Source organism: Protopterus annectens, chromosome 3.part1 (genome assembly GCF_019279795.1).
Source record: "Protopterus annectens isolate FY-2018-M chromosome 3.part1, PAN1.0, whole genome shotgun sequence".
Taxonomy (NCBI): domain Eukaryota; kingdom Metazoa; phylum Chordata; order Ceratodontiformes; family Protopteridae; genus Protopterus; species Protopterus annectens.
In genome coordinates, this window is record NC_056732.1 from 82,011,689 (window position 1) to 82,037,743 (window position 26,055).

The window sequence follows — 26,055 nt, forward strand, 5'->3', positions numbered from 1 at the left end:
GCGTCCAAATTTCGCTTGAAGAGGGTCAGCGAGGGGCTATGTCTAACATGAATTAGGATTCTATTCCAGAGTGAGAGGAGCCTCTGGGAAATGAATCTGTCCCTCCAGCATGTCCTATTTATTTTTGTGCTGAGGTTTAGGTCCCTGAAGTGTGTAGCTCTTAAGGGACTTGGATTTTATGAGGTGGAGCATGTCCATTAATTCTGGGTTTGACATGGCTTTGTACGTCAGGCATAGATCGCCTCTGAGTAGGCGGTAAGCAAATGAGTAGAGCTGGAGTTTCTTTAGTCGAGCTGCATAGGACATCTGTTTGTAGCCCATGATCCTCTTGGTGAGGTACTTTTGGCGTCTCTCCAGTTGCTGCAGGTGTCGGGTAAGGTACATACCAAAAGGGGCATTGTATTCAATTATGGGCCTGATGAGTGACGAGTAGAGGGGCACAATGACCTCTCTCGATCTAGATGCGAACCCTTTCGTGATAAGGTGGGCTATATAGAAGGTCTTTCTAACCACTTTGGCAATGTGATTATCAAAGGAGAGATTACTATCTACGTTGGTCCCCAAATCTCTAATTACTTCTTCCGTACTTAATGGATTACCACCTATGTGAAAATTTGTGGGTACCTTGTTTTTCCCAAAGGGGATGACTATGCACTTTTTAGCATTTAGCTTGAGGCTGTGGCTCTGGCACCAAGCATCCGTCTCTGTGAGACTCTTTTGGAGGATGCTTGTGTCAGCTGGAGATTCGATTATGGCCCCCAGTTTGCAGTCATCTGCAAACTTTGTCAGCCATAATCCCCCTGTGTTAGCCTGAACCTCAGAGAATTATATACCGAACAAGAGAGGTCCCAGAACTGAGCCCTGTGGGACGCCACTTGTAAATGGTTTGGATTCGGACATGGCACCTATGATTCTGACCATGTGGGTTCTATCTCTGAGCCAGTTCATAGGTTCATAGGTTCATAGGTTCATACTAGGCTATCTGCCCTAGGGCATTTATAAGCCTAGCCAGAGTGTGTTTGGCTTTCGCCACCCATTTTAAATTAATTTTGCTATGCCCTTTTTCGAGGTTAGTATACTGTGCCTCTGTCTAACAGTGACACAGAAGTGATACCCAGGGTAAACCTACGATCTCCCATCCACTCATCAAGATTCCTCTTGAAGAGAGTCAATGAGGGACTCTGCCTAACCTGGACTGGGATTTTATTCCAGAGTGAAGGGAGCCTCTGGGTTATGAATCTGTCCCTCCAACATGTCCTATTTATTTCAGTGCTGAGGTTCAAGTCTCTCGAGCATGTAGCTTGATGGGATTTGGATTTTCTGAGGTGCAGCATGTCCATTAATTCCGGGTTGGACATGGCTTTATACGTCAGGCACAGATCGCCTCTGAGCAGGCGGTATGCCACTGAGCAGAGCTGGAGTTTCTTTAACCGGGCAGCATATGGCATCTGTTTGAGCCCTTTGATCCTCTTGGTGAGGTACTTTTGGGGTCTTTCCAGTTGCTGCAGGTGTCTGGTAAGGTACATCCCAAAAGGGGCATTGTACTCAATTATGGGCCTGATGAGGGGTGAGTAAAGAGGCATGATGACCTCCCCTGATCTAGATGTGAATCTCTTCATGATTAGGTGGGCTATATAAAATGTTTTTCTAACCACTTTGGCCACGTGGTTGTCAAATGAGAGATTGCTATCAACTTGGGTCCCCAGGTCCCTAATTCTTCTGTACTTAATGGATTACCACCTATGTGGTAATTTGTGGGCACTTTGTTTTCGCCAAAGGGGATGACTATACACTTTTTGGCATTTAGCTTGAGGCCATGGCTCTGGCACCAGTTGTCTGTTTCTATGAGGCCCTTTTGGAGGATGCTTGTGTTGGCTGGAGAGTCGATTATGGTGCCCAGTTTGCAGTCATCTGCAAACTTGGTCAGCCACAGTCCTTCCATGTTGGCCTGTACCTCCGAGAAATATATACCGAACAAGAGAGGTCCCAGGACTGAGCCTTGTGGGATGCCACTTGTAACTGGTTTGGAGTCTGACATGGCTCCAGCAATTCTAACCATGTGGGTTCTGTCCTTGAGCCAGTTTGCAACCGATCTAGTGACATAGGGGTTTATATTTAAGCTGGTGAGCTTATCTATAATGCCTGAGTGGGGTATTGTATTGAAGGCTTTTGCGAGGTCCAGATAGGCTGTGTGGACTACCTTCCCTTCGTCGATGGCCTTGGTGACTGTTTCAAAGAAATCAACCAGGTTTAAGAGGCAGGATCTGCCCTTAACAAAGCTGAACTGGGTAGGATCCAGTGTCTGTAGGTCCCCAATATCTTTATTTATGAGGTCCATGATGATCCTTTCCATAGCTTTGCAGACCAAGCTAGTCAGGCTTATGGGGCGATAGTTTCCAGGATCCGTTGAGGCACCACCTTTGTGGAGAGGGACCACTGTTGCTGCATGCCACTCTTTGGGGACATATCCTGTAGTAAGGCTGAGATTGAACAGTAGTTTTATGTTTGGGTTTAGCTCTTCTTGGAGTTCATGTAGGACGCAGCCCGGGACACCATCTGGTCCCATTGATGCTGTGTTTTTGCTTTGGAGAGGGCAGCTCTTACCTGAGCATCTGAGATGTCAGGAGGCAGCACTCTGCTGGGATAGATATTTGCCCTTTGGTGGGAGTTTGTGCTGAACCTGTCAGCTAGGATGTTGGCAATGTCTGTGGGTTCGGTGTATTTTTTGTCATTTTGGACTAATTCTGAGCATATCTGGGAATTCCCACCCAGGTTCCTAACATAACTAAAGAAAGCCTTGTGATTATCCTTAGTGTCCTGTGCAATTTTTCTCTCGAAGCTGGCCTTAGACGATTTTATTAGTGCCTGTAGTTTTTTGCTAATACTGATCAGAGATGCCTTCCCTTTTTAGGATTTTGCTCTATCATGTAGTAGCTTTCTCCTTCTATCGTATAGTTTGTTTATGGCTGGGGTCCACCAGACAGGACGTCTGCCTTTGGAGGATTGGGTCTTGGTTTTATTTGGGATTGCATGATCCATGCATTCCTGAAGGTGTTCATAGAATACGTTTATAAAGGATTCTGCAGTCTGGGCCATATTTTCCACAGGCCCGGGGGCTTTGAAGGATTCCACCTCGGTTTTGAGGAGTGTGAAATTTGCTTTAGAGAAATTTTTCATTGTGGTTTTCAGGGCAGGGGGTGGAGTCAGGATGTGAATATCCAGTGAGATTAGTTTATGGTCTGACCTTACCAGTGAGGGATACACTACTGGTCTGGAGCATAGAGTCCCCATGTTGGTGATGATCAGGTCCAGTATGTTTTCCCCTCTTGTGGGAGTGGTAACAAGTTGTTCCATAGCATTTGAGTTTATAAATTCTAGGAACCTTTGGGCTAGGGTATTGGAGCTAGAGTAATGCCCCCAGTCTATGTTTGGGTAGTTGAAGTCGCCCAATATAATGGTGTTTGGAGAGACCTTCATATTTTCCAGTGTTCTCAGGAAGGCCGAGTGGGGTTCCTGGGTTTGGGAGGGTGGTCTGTAGCAGGCTATAAACTGGAAGGCAGTTTTACCCACTGTTAGTTGCACATGGATAGTCTCTGATGCCTCATGCTGTGCCACCAACCTGGAGGTGTGGGTATCTTTGACGAATATTGATACTCCCCCTCCTTTTGTGGTTCGGTCCAAGTTTTGGGGCCGAAAAGCATGGTATGAGGTATAACCTGGTAGTGCTGGGGTGCTCTCGGGAGCCTTGAACCAGGTTTCTGTTACTGCACAGATATCAATGTTCTCCATGCTAAGGAGAGTTTCGAGTGCATGCATCTTGAGGTTTAGACTTCTGGCGTTGAGTAGCATTACTCTTAGTTTCTTATACCTTGTGATACCTATGGAGGTGGGTTTGTCTTTTGAGCCTTGCCTAAAAAAGGCACTATGGGGGTAGCAAGAGCCTTTGCCAATATCCGAAAGGCCAGGGGTGACAGGTGCACACCGTCCCTAGCAAAGCATCATGGCTTGTCGAGCATGTCATCCCAGGCTGACAGGCATTGGATCCCCTTTGAATGACACCAATACTTAAGCCATTTGTTGAAATTGATCATCTTGTCTTCATATTGTGGCATCATTCTTGGTGAGGGTAAGATGCTACTCAAGGTCAGGGTCATACCGGCCTGGGCTACATGCTCAGAGAGCTCCTCTATGTCTCTTTTCATGTAGTCCAGGGAGGTATGTCTCATGTCATTCACACCAGCATGGACAATGACTGAGTCATATTTGTACTTGCCTTGGAGTGACCTGAGTGCTTGTGTTATGTGGTGGATCTTAGCGCCGACAGGCAGCTCACCGTGACCTTCTCCTTGTTCAGCCTGGTGAGCGGGATGTCAGTGTGCCTGATGATAGAGTCACCTATTACAAGTGTATCAGGTATGTTGTTTAGCCTTAAGGGCTGTGACTGTTCGGCACACTGGCTTTGTGAGCTATGTGTTGCACGTGTTTTGTTTTGGGGTAGCGGTTGCTTGGGTGTCTGCTTTGGAGGTCTCTGCTGCTTAGGCAGATTTTTATTTAGAGCCTCCGAGTATGTTTTTGTGTGTTTATGTGTTTGGTTTGCTGTCATGGTAGGTCTATGTGAGACTGGAATTGTAGTGAGTGTGGTTTCCTTCTCTTCCTGACTGGTTTCACCAGTACTGAGTTGAGAGAGCTTAGCCTCCAGTATGGCTATATGGTTGCATCTCTCACATGTGTTGGAATTTGTTGGGAGGAGGAGAGGGTTGTCTGTGTACATGAGGCAGTTGTAACATTGCCTCAAGATTCCCATATTCACCAGCTGGACCAGAGAGGAGATTGACAACTGACCTTTGGACATGCTAGAATAGTATTGGGAATTCCTTTATAATTGAAAAAAAAGGCCAATGGGGAACGAGGTACTCAATGGGAGTTTGTGAGGGTGTAGTGCTTTTAATATTTTAGTGCTGACTTATATAATTGCTTTAGTGAGCAAGTGCCAGGTAACTTAAATGCAATGTGTTACAGGTAACTTAAATGCAAAAACGACAAACAGTAACTTTCTTTCAAGTGAAACAAGGAAATAAGTACAGTAAGCAATGCAGATATCTTTAGGGATCCACAGAAGCATTGAAAAGCCGCGTTTTAGGTGGAATTAGCGTTTCAGGGAAATAACAAGCAAACAAACAACAAGCATACAAATAAAGCTAGATTCAGCAGGCCTGGATCTAGTCTATGCTACAGCAAACAAGGTGTACCAATTTCAGTAAGAAACAGTTCAAATATGCAGGCACTTCAAGCCTTTAACCAGAAATTCCCAGCTCAGAAGGGCAGAATCCAGCCTCTCCTCCCACAAGAGTGCAGACCACGAACCTTCTTAATGTAAAATAACTGGCCTGAAGCCCAAGTGCTTAAACCAGAACTAATACACTTTTAGAATTACAGACACTGAGCCCTCAATCAGCAGTTCCCAACTTAGAAGGATGTAAGCTACCTGTTCTGCCACTACAGTGCAGACCACAAACCTTCTTAATGTAAAACAACTGGCCTGAAGCCCAAGTACTTAAATCAGAATTAATACACTTTTAGAATAACAGACACTGAGCCCTCAATCAGCAGTTCCCAACTTAGAAGGATGTAAGCTACCTGTCCTGCCACCACAGTGCAGGCCACAAACTTTCCTAATGTAAAACAACTGGTCTGAAGCCCAAGTGCTTAATGCAAAAGACTTAGAATCATAGCTACACTTTAATCAAGTTACTACCAAGCAGTAATAAATACAATTGAATACTTTAAAGAATGCCTGGATTAGTGCTCAAGTTATACAAACAAAGCTAGATTCAGCAGGCCTGAATCTAGTCTATGCTACAGCAAACAAGGTGTACCAATTTCAGTAAGAAGCAGTTTAAATATGCAGGCACTATAACCCTTTAACCAGAAATTCCCAACTAGAAGGGCAGAGTCCAGCCTCTCCTCCCACAAGAGTGCAGACCATGAACCCTTTTAATGTAAAATAACTGGCCTGAAGCCCAGGTACTTAAAAAACATAATTAATACACTTTTAGAATAACAGACACTGAGCCCTCAATCAGCAGTTCCCAACTTAGAAGGATGTAAGCTACCTGTCCTGCCACTACAGTGCAGACCACAAACCTTCCTAATGTAAAACAACTGGTCTGAAGCCCAAGTGCCTAAACTAAATGGCTTAGAATGAGTTACACCAAGCAGTAATAAAGACAACTGAGTACTTTTAAGATGACGCAAAAGCAAAATAAAGTAGGAAGTAACACAAATACAGTAAAAGTAGATTTTTTTTTTTTTTTGAGTGAGCAAATGAGATGGGCCTAGGAGTTACAGGACAGAAACAAGTGCAAATGCAGGCCTTCAAATCAGAAAGTTGAGAGAGATGGAAGACCGCCCAAACGGCCAATGACTACAAATTCTGGGCCAGAACCACTCCTTATGTGGTAGACAGGTTACCTAGTGCTTACCACTCCCGCTGATAAGCTAGAAGGCTTCCCTCCAACACAGAAAGGCTCGAGGGCTCAGAAGCTTACAAATAGTCCTGGATACAGCAAATCTTTATCTGGAACACTAATTACAGGAAAGGTAGGAAACAGACTTACAATTTTTTTTTTTTTTTTTTTTTCAGAAAAGTAGCAAAAACGGTAGTAAAAACAATTCACATGCAGTGCAAGCTGCACACTTGAGTATGTAGCAATATTAGTCCACACACAGTTTGAAAAAATGTAATTAAATTAAAAAGGACTAAAAGCAAGTGCAGAAAGGGTTTATTAGGTAGAATGCGGTAAAGAGATGGGATTGGGGGAGTGTCCTAGATCAAATCTACAGTGGGGCGGCACTGCAAAAGCCACCAAATTTAAACTACAACCAAGAACAGGGGGGGAGTTTCAACAGAGATGTGAGGAATCAGAGTGCAAATTATAAAACCAAAAAAATATATACTGATCTCTGTATATTTGCAGAACACTAAGACAACAGATATCTAAGCAACAATTTAGCTCCATAATACAGAATAATACAGAAAAATATACTCAGCTCTATATATTTGCAGATAATCTGTCCAATTTAAATGTTGCAACCCATTTTGTGATATAGGGGTTGATATTTAAGCTGGTAAGCTTATTTATGATGCCCGAGTGAGGTATTGTGTCGAAGGCTTTTGCGAGGTCCAGGTAGGCTGTGTGGACTACCTTGCCCTCAGCTATGGCTTTGGTAACTGTTTCAAAGAAATCAACTATGTTTATGAGGCAAGATCTGTCCTTAAAGCCGAATTGGGTAGGGTCCAGTGTCTGCAGGCTCCCAATGTCTTTGTTTATGAGTTCCATGATAATACGCTCCATAGCTTTACAGACCAGACTAGTCAGGCTTATGGGGTGATAGTTTCCAGGGTCCGTTGTGGCACCACCTTTGTGGAGTGGGACCACTGTAGCTGTATGCCATTCCTTGGGTACATATCCTGTAGTAAGGCTAAGTTTGAACAGTGACTTAATGTGAGGGTTCAGTTCTTCTTGGAGCTCATGTAAGACACAGCCTGGGACACCGTCCGGTCCCATAGATACTGTGTTTTTTGCTTTGGAAAGGGCAGCTTTCACCTGTGCATCTGTGATGTCAGGGAGGTTACATTCAGTTGGGAGAGGCATTTGCTCCTTTGGGGAGGAAGGGGGGGAGAAGTTTGCGCTGATTCTGTTTGCCAGGATGTTGGCCATGTCTGTAGGTTCGGTATATTTTGTACCATTATGCAACAATTCAGAGCATATCTGGGAGTTTCCACCCATGTTCCTGACATAACTAAAGAAGGCCTTATGATTATCTTTAGTGTCTAGGGCAATTTTTTTTCGAAACTGGCCTTTGATGATTTTATGAGGGATCGAAGTTTCTTGCTAATACTGATCAGAGATGCCTTCCCTTTTTGGGATTTTGCTCTGTCATGTAGTAGCTTCGTCCTTCTGTTGTATAGCTTATTTATGGCTGGGGTCCACCAGACCGGTCTCCTGTTTTTGGAGGAGTGAGTCTTGGTTTTATTTGGGATAGCACGATCCATGCATTCCTGCAGGTGCTCATAGAATGCATTTGTAAAGGATTCTGCGGATTGGGCTGTATTATCCTCTGGCCCAGGGGCTTTGAAGGATTCCACCTCAGTCTTGAGAAGTGCAAAGTTGGCTTTTGAGAAATTCTTTACAGTGATTTCCTTGGCTGGGGCTGGGAATGGGATATGGATGTCCAGGGAAATTTATTTATGGTCTGATCTTACCAATGAGGGGTTTACCTCTGGTGTGGAACATAGAGTCCCCATGTTGGTGATGACCAGATCCAATATGTTGTTTCCTCTTGTGGGAGTGGTGACCAGTTGTTCCATTGCATTAGAGTTTATAAATTCAAGGAACCGTTGGGCGAGGGTATTTGGGCTTGAGTAGTTTTCCCAGTCAATGTTTGGGTAGTTGAAGTCGCCCAATAACATAGCGTTTGGAGAGACCTTCATATTCTCCAGTGTTCTCAGGAATGCCAAGTGGGGTTTCTGTAATAGGGAGGGTGTTCTGTAGAAGGCTACAAACTGAAAGGCAGTTTTGCCCGCTATTAGTTGCACATGGATGGTTTCCGATGCTTCGTGCAGTGCTACTAACCTGGAGGTGTAGGTATCTTTGATGAATATAGATACTCCACCTCCTTTTGTGCTTCGGTCTGTGTTTTGGGGCTGAAACACATGGTATGAGTTATAACCTGGTAGTGCTGGGGTGCTCTCAGGAGCCTTGAACCATGTTTCTGTTACTGCACAGATATCGATTTTCTCCATACTGAGGAGAGCCTCGAGTGTGTGGATCTTGAGGTTTAGACTTCTGGCATTGAGTAGCATTACCTTTAGTTTTTTTATCCTCGGGTTGTCTATGGAGGTGGGTTTGTCCTTTGAGCCTTGCCTAAAAAAGGCACTATGGGGGTGGCAAGAGCCTTGGCCAGTATACAAAAGCCTAAGGGTGACAGGTGCAAGCCGTCCCTAGCGAAGCAACGTGGCTTGTCGAGCATGTCATCCCAGGCTGACAGTCACTGGATCCCCTTTGAATGACACCAATACTTTAGCCAATTGTTGAAACTGATCATTTTGTCTCTATACTGTGGCATCATTCCTGGTGAGGGCAAGATGCTACTCAAGGTCAGGGTCATACCAGCCTGGGCTACATGGTCAGAGAGTTCCTCTATGTCTCTTTTCATGTAGTCCAGGAAGGTACGTCTCAGGTCATTCACACCAGCATGGACAATGACGGAGTCATACTTGAACTTGCTTTGGAGTGACCTGAGTGCTTGCATTATGTGGCAGATCTTGGCACCCGACAGGCAGCTTACAGTGACCTTCTCCTTGTTCAGCCTGGTGAGCGGGACGTCAGTGTGCCGGACAATAGATTCCCCTATAACAAATGTATTTGGTGTGTTGTTTGGCCTTAAGGGCTGTGACTGTGAGGCACACTGATTTTGTGAGATATGTGATTCATGGGTATTGTTGAGGGGTGGCTGTTGCTTGGATATCTGCTTAGGAGGTCTTTGCTGTTTAGGCAGATTTTTATTTAGAGCCTCCGAGTATGTTTTTGTGTCTTTATGTGTTGGGTATGCAGATGCAATAGGTCTGTGTGAGACTGGATTTGTGGTGTGGGTGGTTACCTTTTCCTCCTGACTGACTGTGCCAGTCTTGGGTTGAGAGAGCTCTGCCTCCAGTTTGGCTGTGTAGCTGCATCTCTCACATGTATTAGAGTTTGTTGGAAGGAGGAGAGGGTTGTCTGTGTACATAAGGCAATTGTAACATTGCCTCAAAATTCCCAGATTCAGGTAGGTTGTTATTGTTTAAGGGTTTTGGATAGAAATTTGTAATTCTGTATTTTTTGGGATGTGTTAGGAGTAGGTTAGGGTAGGTAGGTGAGAATGTGTGTGTGTTAGTGTTGAAAGTGGTGATTTTTGTACATGTGTAGAGTGTGTGTTAAGAGCGGGTGTAGGTATGATAGTGTGCAATGGGAGTATAGGGCACGTAAAACTAGGTTTGCTGTTTTTTTCATGTTAGTGCGACTTCAGAGTTGGTATATATAAGTAGTGGGGGGTGTGGGGGGCACTGCTCCCACATGGGAGTTGCAGGGGTACTTGTCCCCCTGAAAAACATATGGTGGTGTTATTTGTTATGAGTTTCTTAGTGTTTATTTGTTTTTATGTTGGGGAGGGTTGGATGTTTACTTGTATTCTGTTTTCTTTCAATATTGTACACATTAGTGTTGTGAATTTTCATGTTTCTGGGCATTTGGTATTCTGGTCTTGAGATACTTAAATTTGACATTTCAATATTTTGATATTCAGAAGTGGGTATATATATATATATATATGTGGGCTACCCTGCATAAATCGAGTTTTACTATGGTTGAGCTTTGTATTGTTGACCGACTCTGGTCAACATATGCAGATGGTCGACAGTTATGCAAGAATTACAGTCTATGGGTGAGGGGATATCCCTTTTCCTTGAAGTTTGTGATCTTAGGGTGTGATGGGGCTGCAAGAGGACTTGTACCCCCTTTCAAAAATTAGTTTTTGTTGCATATTCCAAGGGTTAGCCTTGGATCATGCACCGTACTGTATGTCTATGTAAATGCGTCAACATTAAGCACGTTGACATTTCAGTGGGTTGCCCATTAGTAGTATACATATATAAATGTTAAGTTTGAAAAAGACACTGGGGACATGGCATATGCAAAAACATGGCTTTTTTTAGTATTTATAAGAATATTAACCTGCTTAGCTTTGCCATTTCAAAATAGAATAATCAAATGATCACAGAATGCCAGCATTGCTTTATGGGGGATCATGTTAAAGAGGAGAATAGGAACTTATCAATACAGGTCAAGTAAAGTACTTGCTTTAAGGCATGTCTTGATGATTGGATGGGTAGACAAATGTCAGGATTGCTATGTACAGCCCTGCTCACCTTGGGAGTGCAGCATTGTTAAGTGCATGAAAAGGGACAAACACATTTATAAGTGTGTCTAAAATTATTTATAATTAGGCACTTCATGGTCCTCATATTCACTTAGCTAGTATTGATTCTATGTTCCTCTTGCAATGGGATGTCAGGAATGAACCCTGGACCATGGTGATCTGAGAAAGAGTTCTTACGAGTAAATGACCATAGTCCCCTACATGTGTCAGCCTCAGCACAGAGGGTGCTAGTGCTTCAGAAAAAGCATGTCTTTGGATCTGGGCCTTTGTAGCAAAGAACAGGAACAAGGGAACTGTTTCTGAATGTTTGTGTCACTTCATGGGAAAGGAATAGAGTTCTGACAGAAATGCATGCATTTAATCAGTAAAGACCATTAAATCAGATTTATTAATTCACAGCATCTGGATCACAGAGAAGATGTGCAACTGTGTGCAGTGGGATGTATATAAGAAAATGAATGATGGGGAAGCCAGACAACCCGAGCAATTCAAACCTGTATGCCTGCTTTGTTATATGATATTATGTAGGAAGGTGTACATCAATACACTGATGGCCAGATACCATAACTCATAAAGGAAAAAGCAGCATAACGTGTCAATGTGATGGCAATAATTTATCTGTTATTATACCTGCAAAACACATGCAATGCTGCTACAAAGTTTGGTTTTGTATAAATAAATAGAAAAATGAACAATAGTATGTGACTGCTTCTGCCTACCTAGTTAGTATATTATTCTGCCTTGTGAAAAAATGTCATGCCAGTTTAACTTCATCCATTCATCCTGTGCTGTCGAGTTGCACCTTACTCAGACAGAAATCCCATGTTCAGCCACTACCATCCACAAAGAAGAGATCCCATGTTCAACCACTGCCATCCACAAAGATTTACAAGAGAAGTGGGGAATAGAAGGAGACTGCTAGGCCTTTTAAACACGTGCCTACAGACTATTCAGGGTCACCAATCCAACTACTTCATGTCTTTGGCATGGAAGAGGAAGCCAGTGTACCTAAAGAAAATCCAAGCAAACAAAGAGAGGACATGCATATTCTGAACAAAGGGTACACCTGTGGAGAACCAAACCACAGAACCTCTTAATGTGAGCTAACGATGCTACTCACTGCATTACCATGCAGCCACTATTTAATTTAATTTTGTTTACTTAGTTTTATTTATTTTATTTTATTTGTATTTGTTTTCAGGGGGATAACACTGATGTCCATGGACGTTTTTCAGACTCAGCCCAAGAGCACTGTCTGGTTAAGTGACTTACTCAGAGTCACAAAGTTAGGTAATGGAGGCTGAGAGAATCCAACTTTCCACCTCTGGACCACAGGAAGCATTATCATCCCCAAGACAGCCATACGATCATCTCATACTGTTTTAGAGTCCTCAACAATTTCTGAATTTGTACTTTCTATGAAAAATTCTTTCATGTTTTAGGATATGAATAGATCATACAAGTCAGCAAATCTTCAAGACCTGTCATCAAAGGCAGGGGTAACATTTGATGACAACACATAGTATGAGGTGGAAAGAAATGGCAAATTTAATGATGCTCACCAGATTTGTTAGATATTTTGGTAAGTCATCATTTTGAAATATTTTAAAAGATTCCAGAAATGACACATGGCAGTTCAGCAAGAACCCAAGCTATGTAAGAACCTGCACAATCATACAAACATTTAGCCCAAGAAAATCCAGTGTACTGTGGTTTTGCAGCTAAGAAGTATTACTTTTATTTTACATTGGGAGACTCCTTGATCTGTGGGGAAGGAGAATCAATGCTAAGGGTATGTTCTGTATTATTTATTTTTTATTTGTTTCAGTTTTACTCAGATGATGCCAATTAAACACAAGAGCTTCTTTGTCATGCAGGTCTTTGTTTGCAATTATTCAATACACAAGTGATGTAAGGGACTGACTGCCCAAATGTCAATGGAAAGAGCATGTTAACAGCTCATTGGCTTAACCACTTGTGATTCTCTGTCACTTATCTAGCAAAAAAAAAAAAGAGATGGAGAGGGATACAAGCTTCCCCAGAAGCTCAGTAATAGTGGAATAAATATATCCCACTGCAGATCATTAAAAGAACCAGAAAAACACAAAAATTGTCTGGACATCTAGGGTAAGACAATTAAAGTTTTTAAACATAGGATTTTTAAGTAGAACCAGCAAAAGTTTCAGGTACTATTGGTCCTTTTAGGTACTGAATCACTTACCTTCAGGTCCATCATCACAGATCTGTTTCATGTAAATATAGTGAGTTGCTAGAACAGTGTCCCCTGTGCTTGCATTATCCTGTACTTGGATTTTAAGTCTCCTGCACAGTGGGGGAAACAGCTGTGTGAATGTGATCTGCACATTCCAAACTGGTTCTGATGAATTCTTAACCACTGAAGTCTGCCCCTGTTAAATGCATAAAAGATACTTATTTTATTCAAAGTCACATTCAGAGCAGTTACAAAGTAATGCATGTTTAGGTGAAACGTAAACTTAAACCTAAAATTCAACAATGTTTAAAATGGTTGTTGGGTAACTTCGTCCCTAAAATTGCTGTAGTCTTTATTAGAGGAACACAGGTGTTCAGATCATCCCACAAAGTATGTGGTAGACATCATATGTCAAAAAGCAAAGCATATACACAGACCCCGGATTCGGCAAGCAGCCATACAGGAATAAGTTATTCCTGCATGGCAGACACCGTTCCTATTCAGCACGGCAGCGTGCCATGCATATGTATGAAGACACACTGCCATGCTGTAAAACTGACATGGTTCCATGTACAAACACAGGGGGGGGGGGTGTCTGAGAGCAGATCTCTCACAATACACACACCCCCTGCACACCAGAATTGCCTTTTGGCAATTTGAAATGAGCGAGAACATTCGTAACACCCCCAACCCATCAGGATAAGAAATCTGGTCAAAGCCATAAGGGACAATCGTCCCTACCAAGGCAAAAATTGATAAAATAACACATGTAGCATAAGCACATAGTGCACACCTCCCAACCTGTTAGAGTAAGGAATGTGGACAAAGCCAAAAGGGACAATCGTCCCACAAATGTAGAAAGTTGATAGAATAACAGGTTCAGCATTAGCAGGGATATTCTGAAGGGTACAAATAAAAAAACACGAGAAATAATTTTTTTTATAAATGCAATAAAGTTTAAGTGTAGCTGCACATGTGTACCCATTGCTCAGCTATGCTTAGTCCAGCTTAAACAGCACAAGCAGTCAGATAGTAAGAGATATCCAATATAAGCAGTATTGCAATAATGTAGTTGTTAGAGCATACACTTTGTAAGCAGCCATTTCTGGTTTGATCCCAACTATTACCAGTTTGCATTTTACACGTGAAAGCAGTATATAAACATTTTTTTTATAATTAGCTACTAAATTACGTCTCTCACACAACTATTTAGGTCCCTCTGGTATACAACTGGGGCAGCAGCCTGTAGCTGGTGAGTATGGAGTTGTTTTGTTCAAGTTTTCCTATACACCAGGCATGTTATGGCCATGCTATTTGCCATGCGCACATTTAACACTCCTACCCATAATGTATGCTGTACATGTTCACTTATTGTTGCTGTTAACTGCACTGCATCACACTGGTCACTATGGCGGCATATCTGAAGGGTATGCAAGAGTCCTGCAGTATACCTAACAACCTGTCAGTGCAGGATGTGTGGACAGAGATGAACATAATAGTGGGACAAATGACCTACAGCAGGGACATATCTGAAACATTACCCTTATACAGTGGCTACAACAGGGTATAAACCAGTATTACAATGGCAACTGTTCCTGATCTAAACAAAGGCAAATCACAATACCGCATTCCACACTTTTTACAACCTGTAATGTGATCCTAACATGAGCAATGAATGTGTAATACGGAACCCTATGTTAGGACAACAAATATGGGGAATACATACCTTAACAAACAATGGAAGCATATGAGTGCACACACTCCAAATAACATATTGTGGAAGCAGCTTGTGAGGTACTGACAGCATTCACTCTTCTTGAGTACACACCTTCCCTCAAGTACTGGGCCTCAATGTCACACCAAGTAATGGTCTGCTGTCCAAGAAGTATGTCCATGACATTTGCCCACTCACCTGCAACAGAGGCAGCCATGGCTTGCACACATCTTACAAACCATGAAATGGATCCTATATCTGAAAGGTAGCACTCAGGAGTGGGAAAAGTAGCCTTACCTCAACATTGCATATACCATGGCAAACAGTGCAGACAGTCATGCATGTGTGTATGAAGTATGGGACAACACTAATGTAGAAAATAAACAGATGTCCATCCAAAACAGATGACAACACATGTTGCACACTGGTCACAGAGGTTGCCCTGAAACATGTAGCAACACTGAGGGACTTGCAGGAATGTCTAGCAAGTACTGCGTGTGCAGTACCTGTTTCGACAATCACCTGGAATCTGCATACGTGTGGCCTATGGGTTAGGGTAATCAGACAGAAGAGTTGTTCCACAGTAAACATCATGCAGGCTCCCTACAGGTAGCATATCCATAACATTAGGTCTCCCAAAGGGATGTGTTGCAATGTTTAGTGGTGTCATGAGACCGCGGCTGAAACCTACAGACAGTATTCATAAAAAAACATGTGGTGCACAAGCAACACCTCACTCCACTCAGGGCCACCATCACTATTTTTACCTTGCTGGTGCCAGTCTACACCTTTAGGTTTGCTGTTCATTAGCAGGAACTAGGCCGGTAGACATGGTGTTCAGACTTTGGAACACTGCATAATAACACTCATGTGTGGCCCATAGTTGTTAAGTATCTGCAATAAGGCTGAAAATGGGGAGGGGTGTCATCCTGAAACACAACAGTGAACTGAAGCATACATCCACAGCTTGCTAAGAATGGCTGTATCTGAACACAGTCAAGGTCATGAATTGTGCCAGACATAGCCCTGACTCCACAGCAATAGTGAAGGCACTGTGTGACCACCAAAGGCTGTGCACATGAGCTGACCTTGCAATCCGGTAGAGTTGGGGGACATTTGTAGGGCGGAGTGACCAAATAATGGCAAGAGAAGATGGGCCCTGCTAGTATACCCCTTCCAGGAATAGTGACTGCTGTAGTTCACTTAACAGGTGCTGCAATAAACCATTGTGTTAAAGGTCTGCACACATATGCAACCCACATATCGTATGCATCTCATTCAGCATATGCACGATTAACACATTTGTTTGATACTGCATTGGATTGCACAGGTCATATGTCACATATCAGGTGTGTGTAATGTTAACATATGCAGTACTGTGGCTCCACAGCATATCATGGAAGAGTCTGGCATGTCAACAAGGGTATGTACACTCCTCATATCCACATTAAGCTTTGAAGGTTGCCAGTGTATTTGGATTTTATTGCTCATACATGCACTGCTGATGATGAGGTCTGCAAAGCAGAGGTCAGGCATTAACTATTGACATCAGTCCTCATATCATCCCAGATATGTGTCAGACAAACATATAGGGGCTGTGAGCAACAGAACAGACATAACTGCCATACATATACACATTCAGCAATGGTGTGTGCACTCATGAGGTATGGTGCACAGTACATGCCAGTGCGCTGTACAGGTGCACAGCAATACTGTGTACATGGGTGCAGTGTGTTCCAGGGGAAGGGACATCACCTACTAACACAACTCATGCATCACATAGATGTATAATGTTGGTAACAAGGACTGAGTATGGCTGCAGTGCATGCTGTTGAGTGCCATACATCATGCATGTTGACTGTTGGGTAATGAGAGTTCTGTGTAATATCTTTGTGCCACCTTACCTGCAAGTGTGTGTGTGTGTGTGTGTGTGTGTGTGTGTGTGTGTGTGTGTGTGTGTGTGTGTGTGTGTAGAGGCTAAACCATAATGTACAGTTCTTAACTAAGATTTTTTGTTTGCCCCTCACAGGTGGCAAGGTGGGTCAGGGTCCCTCCTGCAGGCAAACTGATGTTAGTGTCCATACAAACTCTGACAATGATGATAGGCATGGTGAGGCACAGGCAGGGTTGTCAGGGGCTGAAGCTGTGCCATCGGTTGACATCCCACTTTTACCTACCCCATCCCCACACAAAGTCTCAATGCCCATACATACCCCATCGCCAGTGGCTATAGATGCTAGACAGTTGTCGGTGGTGGCATGGGACAGGACAGTGTGTGGACTATGGCCAGTGTGTCTGTACACAGCAGCAATAGCCAGATGACCAGTGAGGTACCACACAGTCAGATGTACAGGGGTGCTTGTAGGAGGGTTGCTGGCCATCATGCCCTTGGCAGAAGTGCCCAGCAGGTGTCACCAGATGCATGTTTCGGGCCGTATGTAACGTTATGCCAGACAGAGTCTGAGGCTCCAGAGGGCTACTCATTCTGCTGTACTTGACATCTGTGATCTTGCAGGTGCCCACTGCTATTTTGTATAGGTCCTGGATAGACGGTTGGGTGAGATGGTGGGAATCCTCGACAGTGTGGTGTCTGTGGTAGAACATGTGGTGGGAGTAGGGTGGTGGCCACGTGGACGTAGGTCAACAACACCAACCGTGGAGATCTACGTGGATGTGCAACTACTCACGGCCACTCCCATAGTGGCAGTATCAGCACCAGCACTGCAGGGGGGTGCTGTCCACACCACAATGCAGCAGACCACGTGCATGTGATCCTGTCTGGTCCCAACAGGAACACGGATCCAGTGGACAATTGTCATCATCAGGGGGAGAGTAACATATCTGGGCTTCTGCCTGGTAGTGCCTGTTAAACCCCTGGCAGGCACAGTTCCCATGTCCATGGCCGGAGACAGTGAAATGTACACCCTGCCATGTACAGTCTGCAGCTGTCCAACAAACCCCTGTATAGGGCAGCCACATGACAGACGTGTGCATACATACACACACACTTCACCAACACAGCTAGGGCACCTCCATACCTACACACACCACATCTGCACAGCCCATTTAATAAAGAACCCCCTAACCCACACATTTTGTGTCAACCAAACAGCTCAGCCTAGGTCTCTGGCAAACCCGCAACACACCCTGTGCATATGATTATACCTGTGCCACATCTCTGTCATCCATACCATCGATGCAGGGACATGCCAATATGGTTCTGATGCACAGGGTGAATGTCCTGAGGTTTAGCAATGTAATGCTGTTTAACATGTTTTCAGCTGGAATGATTAATGCTTACATGTCAGGGTGTGTAGCTGTCCAGCCATGATGCATTATAGCTGTTATTAACACTGATTGTAGTTTCCATAATGTATTCTGTCTGTGTTCTAGGTGTCTTTGTGTCAGCAGGATGTTGGTCTGCTGTCCTGTCCTACAAGGGGTGTAGCACTGTGGTGACACATTGACTGTGTCATATCCTGGATACAGCTGAACACAGGTAACAGGTCTGTATAACAGTTACTACATGTGCCACATGGCTGATATGTCTGAGAGGTGTATACAGGTGAGTGCATGGTGGCTGATGTCAGCAGCTCTTCTACAGTGGACAATTGTAAGTGTACTGGGTGGCACATACCAAATGACTGTGAATAATACACACACACACACACACACACACACACACACACACACACACACACACACACACACACACACAGGCTTTGGTGTTGATGCAATACACAGAGAATACTGTTCACATGGATGCACTTCATTTTGCAGTGAACTCATTTTGGCCTATGTAATTCCACCCAGACCAAATTGCCAAAACATCACATCAGGAAATAATCAGTTTGCCAGTTTAATGTCATTGACTATTGTACTGGCAGGGTATATGTCCTCTTCCCCAATGAAGCACAATCCTGCAGTTGGTAAATATAGGTGTGCTAGTGTCAGTGGCACAGCCCCACCCCCCCACTTTGGAGAGTGCGGGATGGCATAGAGCCACACATAGTGTGATTAACAATTACTTAACCTGTTAATGTAAACTGTACAGTATAACAGCACACTAAGTGGGGGGATACCCACAACAGTAACCCCAATGTGGGTGGCTGTGGCCACAACAACCACACCCATGAATATATACCAACTCCTGTATCGCGGTACAGCTGTACAATGGGGAAGAGGACATTTACACATCCACTACTAGTTTTGATTGAATGTATTTCCACAAGATGATTGCTTTGAAATGTTACCTTTAAACAGTTAGTTCTCGGACAAATGATCTCCTAGGACATATATTTTCTGCAAACTGAAGTAGAGCCCTTCACATACACACACACTTACTTGGCAACAATGAGAGCAGAACCCCTACCTAGGTACTTATTGCTACTGATGTGTTTGGCTTTAATTGCACACACCACAGAGCTTTTAGGGTGAGGTATGTCCCGAGTTTCCTGTTAAGTGAAGAACATCACCAGGCCTTGAACAGTATGGTAATGTGGGATGTACTGGGTATTAATGAACAATACATAGTATGACATACTGTCATATACACATTGAAAAATGCATACAGTCATAGATGCATTTGACAGACCTGGGTTTAGCAGTGCTAACTACCTTGTCAGTGAGCCCATTCTGTTACAGAGATTTTGCTCACAGTACATGCATCATTGGGCTGAATAGTGTAATCAGTTACCTGTATGGTTGATTCTGACAGCGGTCCTCATACAGTGGACCTTAGGACATGTACTAGGGGTACCATGATAAGACAGTATACCCAGCACCCACACCCTACATTGGATATTGTACTCACTGAAACCCATGATAATGCTCTAACATACCCACAATCAGACATTGACCAGGACTGCAATACAACCCCTTGTCTATCTAATCAGTGCTACTACAGGGATATGCATTTATTGCACATGCCACAGGGATAGTAGGGTGAGGGCTTGTCATGGCTCTCCTAATGTCAGCAACATCTCTATCCCTTATAATGTATGGGAAGGCTTATTGTATTTGGAGAATGTGGCCTCAGACTGCTGTCTCCTACACATATGCACTTTCTCACACACATACACACACTTGCCAGGACTTAGAAGGTAACCCACACCTCTCTACCCATATGTAGATCAGTGTTATTCTAGTAATGCTAGCTCCAGGTAGCCCATAGGGTGAAGAGTGTAACAAGGTACATTTAATGTCAATTACAGCAGCAGCCATTTCTAAGTATGGCAGTGGGGGATGTAGTGGGTGAGAAGGCCCTCAGAGTATTGTCAACTACAAGTTTACAAGCAGACAGACTCTGTTGTTCTCAGTAATGCACACTTACACATTTGTCAGTACTGGGGTGCATAGGTGCAGGTGTTGCTAGGTGTGTACCAGGCTAATGTCCATGGAGAGATTTGAAGAGTAGGGCATGTGGGTACAGTGGTATCATGCCACCTGACATTTGTCAGCAGGCTATCTATCAACTGATGCCACTTGAGCGATCCCCAGGGTAACAGTTAAATTCAACATCCAGTCATCTGTTTTTCTCTTGCAGAGGGCCAGTGAAGTGCTCCAATTGACACGTATGCAACATATATTGCATAACATAGCCAGTGAATGGGTTAGAGACCTGTACCCAAACATGTTCTGTTGACTGTGGTAGTCTGGTTGCGGTATCCATGGCATGTGGTGCATACAGGGCGGAGTTTCCTAGCTGAGGCATTCATAACACAGCTGGGCAAACATGTCAGTGTCAGTCAATCATAGATCACCTGAAATCAGCCAAGATGGATACCTGACATCTGCACATCTGTACAGTGGACAGACAGAAATTAGCTAGCCAACAGGTTATGCATTAGGATGAATGTTTTGACAGATAGATGTCTGACACTGATAGGCATGGCATTACTAGATGACAGTAGCCCTCAATGACATGTCCTAAACACATAGTAGTCTACAGTTAATATCCACATATCAAATCAATATCCAATAGGAGATACTTAATAACATACAGCTCACACACTGATAACTTGATAGTACTAAGAGTCCAGCTTTACATGCAGGGGTGTATGGTTCCAGTACTACAATTTGCAATCTATTTTTACTTGGAAAAGCATTGATAAAAGTAGTAACATAATGTTACAATATATGCAAGTGTGACTGCATATACCCTGGGATACTACACATGTATGAAACACATGCAAAGGGAAAACATTGTTGTACTAGTCATGTATACTGAGGTATCCCATACAGTATAATCGCACCCTTTGATAGTGTAATGACAGCACATAGAAGCATGTTATGTACATGGAATTAAATACACTTATTAAAGATGTCATTACCTTGTTATTTTATCAGACCAGAATGTGATCACTGGTTACCAGGGCTGAGCTATGCTTAGCAGGTGTAAGCATTGCATAAATGTAAATATTAAGCAGCTATGCACACTGGTAAGCAAAGCCTACATGGTGTAAGTGTCTTTTCATTTAACCATATGTTAGCAATGCTTTCTGTCTCGCAAACGCACGCAAACCCGCTTAAAGCTGCACAAAATTGCCTTAACTACTCTGTATTCAACAATCCTTGATCTGCCTAGCAACAAAATAAACAGCCCATGCAGGTCTTGAACCCAGGAGCCTGAACACTATTGTCACAGCAGTTAACCACTAAGCCATCTGAGCTGTGAAAATGATGGCTGTTTTTTCAAATATATCATTCAGTACACATACTGAATAGTAGTGAACAACTGCTTTGACTACTACAATTGTTTAGTACTTGTAAGTGAAAATTGTTTTGAATCAGTCATGTATTTGCATTTAAATATACACATATCAGATAAATATGGTGGGATACATCTGGGAAGGTATATACAACACTCATGTTTACACATAACAAGGATATGGAGATATATATATATATATATATATATATATATATATATATATATATACATACATATGTAGATATATGTTTACATGTACAAACACACACACACACACACACACACACACACACACACACACACACACACACATACACACACACACACATATCTATATATATATATATATATATATATATATTCATGTATATATAACATATGTCCATAACATGTAGTGGAGTCATACCTCAGCACCAAAAATCACAACCTCTTAGTGCAAGGAAATGTAATACAAGTATTGCAGGTATAAATGTAGAATGTTGCTACAGTAACAGGGGTTGTGTCAACAGACATTTTGTGTAGGAAGTCACTTCTGATACTGACATGTATGCCATCAGTTACTGACAGACATCATAAAATCACCATAGTGAAGTACCACACAAATCACAGTAATGATCTTGTGGAATACAGCAGAAATTTGACCAATAAATGTGGACAGTCTAAAACAATCTGATCGGTCCATAGGTATGCATAGAACTCCTTAGTGCAAGACGTGTGGACCAAGCCTGACAAAGGGGATTTTTACAGCCATGAAAATGGGGAAATCACACAAATACTGGAATAGATTAGCTCACACAGTTGATGCATTCACACCCTCCTGTCTGTCCTAACACATATTAACTGGAGGAGCACAGGTCCCAAGCCCACATACTTCCCACCAGTTAGTGACATACATCTTCACAGCATCCCACTGATTTTTCAAAAATACACAACAAATATGGTGGCCAGGCAACAGTACATCTGACAAATATCTGGACGTAACATAACACTAGGTAAATACACTGAGCTGCTAGGCATGTCACAAAGCACTGTGTAAACTACAGACAGACTGCCACAACACTGACCCAAGTTTCTTATGGGGGACTACACATGTACTTGCAAATATAGCAGGCACTACAGGCATGTAGCAGCACAGAGTAACAGACACACGGTGAAAGTGCATACCCACAACCAATCTCAACACAGTCACATTATGGTAAACCTAATTAATAGTACAGTATATGGACTGTGTGAACAAAACCATCCTCATATTTGCCACTCACATACTAACCCTACATATACTGGCCCAGTTCACAGTGTAGTCTGATGCCTGACTGTGGTATGGGACATGTCTCAGTCTGGCCCTACAAACATATACACTGATAGGGTACCAGAAAATGGAGCAGCATGCAATGTTAGATAGAACAGGACCAAGAACACTGACATCTACCACAGTCTGTACACAGGCCAAGTAACATATTCACAATACACTGCTACACAATGCTGACACTCTGTCAACAATCACCATAAGTACACAGACCTCACTACTGTACAGACTACAACAGAACTGCCAGGTTTTGTCCTCAAATATAAGGCCTACTATACATAACATGTCTAGCAGTCTGATATATCACTGGCTTGTTATTAGGAATTATGTCAGTAAGTAATGATATACTGTACATATGCACCTCTTACTGCATGACATATGGACAAAGGGTGACAGACTTGGGGGACAGAGGCACAAACACAGGGCAAATATTGACATATTGCTGTAATAAACTGAGAAAATTCCTGGTGTAACAGGGTTTGTTGTGACATATCTCTTCTGAGGGATATGAAGTCAGTAATACACATGGATGTCACCATATACTGACTCCAATCATCAGAGTATGCTACTGCATTTCGAAAGATAGGAAATGTGTGAGTAACATACCACATCTCAGATGCAAAACTCTGGCCAGTCTGCAGATATCCCTACAGGTGAGAATTTCCTCAACCACATAACACTGTCTTGCCAGACTTTAAATCATGTAGAACAGCCATATCCACATAAACCCTGTTAAACCAACATTACTTCAAATTTAGAACAGCAATACTTACATTCTGTCCCCTTGTATGGAACATCCCCCTCCTGTTTGCTGGCCTGTCTCCACAGTGTATTTTGTAAGAGGTATTTCCAACTACCCTCTGTGATGCTGTTTGTCAGACAACCACATGAAGTCCTGCTCACAGTGAAGGAAAAGGACCAACACCCACATGAAGTGCTTAGTTATAGGAGTGTATTTCCATGCAATTGGCTATAGGAATGATACCACAGCTGTTCCACATGCAATTAGCAAGTGGGGGACTCCAATTTGTGCACAGGCTATCAGCTGATCATGAGTATTACCTACAAAAGTCAAGCTGCTACCTATGCAAAACAGATGTACTTTTCCACATCCACCAGAGAGAGAGGGAGAGAGAGATAAAGTAAGAAAGGAAGGGAGTAAGAGCCAAGCGTGTTTGTGTACGATCCGTGGGTGGAGAGTGGTATCTGGGTATTATAATGGTTGCCTATATTGTTTACTAATCCATACTGTCGCATAGTAATTGCATATGGCTGTACACATTTATGGCTGTGGAATGTCTACAACAACCTCTACAGTGTTTGAAAACTGTTGGCCTTGTAATGTGGACATTGGGACATATAGGTCCTCAATATAATGATGTAGCGAAACCCACACTGCAATGGATCCTGTTATTACACTATCACCCAACCAGGATACTGATGACACACACACAGACCAATACTGAGTTTCAAACCCCCTATCTGACTATGTATTGCTATTACAGTGTTACACAGTTATTGCACGTGCCATGGATCTTACGTGTTGGAGAGTTGTCCAAAGGTATTTTTGAAGGTGAGTGACATCAGCAGCAGTGCTAAAGGAGGAGTAAGGAAAGTGTAGTAAGTGTGAATGTCCACAAAATCAGGTGTCAACAAAGACACACACACTCATTCTCTCATAGAAACACACACATATTCACAGTTGGCAGGATTAGGATAAGAACCCCTACCTAACTAGTTTGCTATACTACAGTATTATGCAGTTATCGCAAATGCAACAAAGCTTATAGGGCGGAAACATGGCCAAAGGGTTATTTCAAGGTGACTGACATCAGCAGGCGTGCTAAAGTAGGGCAATGGGAGGTGTAGTGAGTGTGAATGGCTTCAAAATCATTCATCTCCACACACACACACACACACACACACACACACACACACACACACACACACATGGGTCTATATCAGAACATCGAAGGCTGATAAGTCTGAAGCTCAAAACTTTGAACTTCAAACCTTGAAGAGCAAAAACATCGAACCGTAGAACAGAGATCACCATAGAGTGCGGGAAGGGAAGATTTCCCTTTACTGCGCTATAGTGCGATCTCGGAGTTGGTATATTTAAGTAGCGGGGGGCTTGACCCCCTGCATAGAGTGTTTTTTTGGGGGGGAGTATTTAGTATTTTCTTTTGTAGATTCGATTTTGTCAGCTTTCGAGGTTTGCAGTTCGAAGTTGTGAGCTTCGGACTTATAAGCTTTTGATTATCTGATATAGACACACACACACACACACACACACACACACACACACACACACACACACACACACACACACACACACACACACACATATTTGCAGTACTGAGATCCATAGGGTCATTGCTTCACAGGTATGTAGTAGATGAATGGGCCTGAAGGCTGTACAAGGCTAGGCCAAGGGAATACCTTGGCATCAGGCCACATGACAATAGTCCCCAGAGTGGCTCAGGGGTGTAGTCCCTGGTGTGGTCCTCAGGGGTGGGTATTGTATTCACCTTCCACTCATCTGGGTTACTATTGTGGGTGGCCAGTGATGCGCACTGCTTCCCATCTATGTGATCTATATTCTATAACATGGACAGTGTCTGGGTTGTGCACGTCCCACACGCATGTTCTTTGATGTGTGGAAGTGTACTTGAGGTCTCTGGGGCATGTTGTGTGGACAGATTGTTATCTTCTGATGTAGCATTCCTGACCTCATTTGGTGAGACCTGGTTATGTAACTGAGGTCGTGCTTGCACCTACATTGAAGCATAATACGGGTATTCAGTGGAGTTAGTGGCATCTGTCCATACAGGGCATGTGTATAAGGCATGGTATTCCCTTTGTGGGTTATGTTTGCAGACTCCATAGTTGTTGCGGGCATCCAGTGGGGAACATAGCAAAAGGGCCATTGTACACATTTATTTGGCTACTGAGGGGATGGAACAGGGTGCCATGTCCTTTTACTTGCTGGATAACACACACTCAGTCAGGAGATGTAACACATCAAAGTACTTTCTGATGTCAGTGGCACTGTTGTGGTCAACAGGCATGTAGTCCACTCCAATCACACCATAGTTACTATCTGTGAGGCAATATGCAGGGAACTACCAATA

At 43.2% G+C, this 26,055-nt stretch overlaps 1 protein-coding gene across 1 annotated transcript in view; it reads right to left on the reverse strand.

Moving 5' to 3' along the window:
• LOC122797635 (fer-1-like protein 4) overlaps positions 1-26,055 on the reverse strand; it is a 1,984,889-nt gene that overhangs the window by 1,689,605 nt on the left and 269,229 nt on the right. Inside the window, exons 6-7 of the mRNA XM_044066179.1 lie at positions 13,199-13,385; positions 10,773-10,775 (exon numbers count right to left, since the gene is read on the reverse strand). Of these exons, the coding sequence (XP_043922114.1) occupies positions 10,773-10,775; positions 13,199-13,385 (190 nt within the window). The remainder of the gene's footprint in view (positions 1-10,772; positions 10,776-13,198; positions 13,386-26,055) is intronic.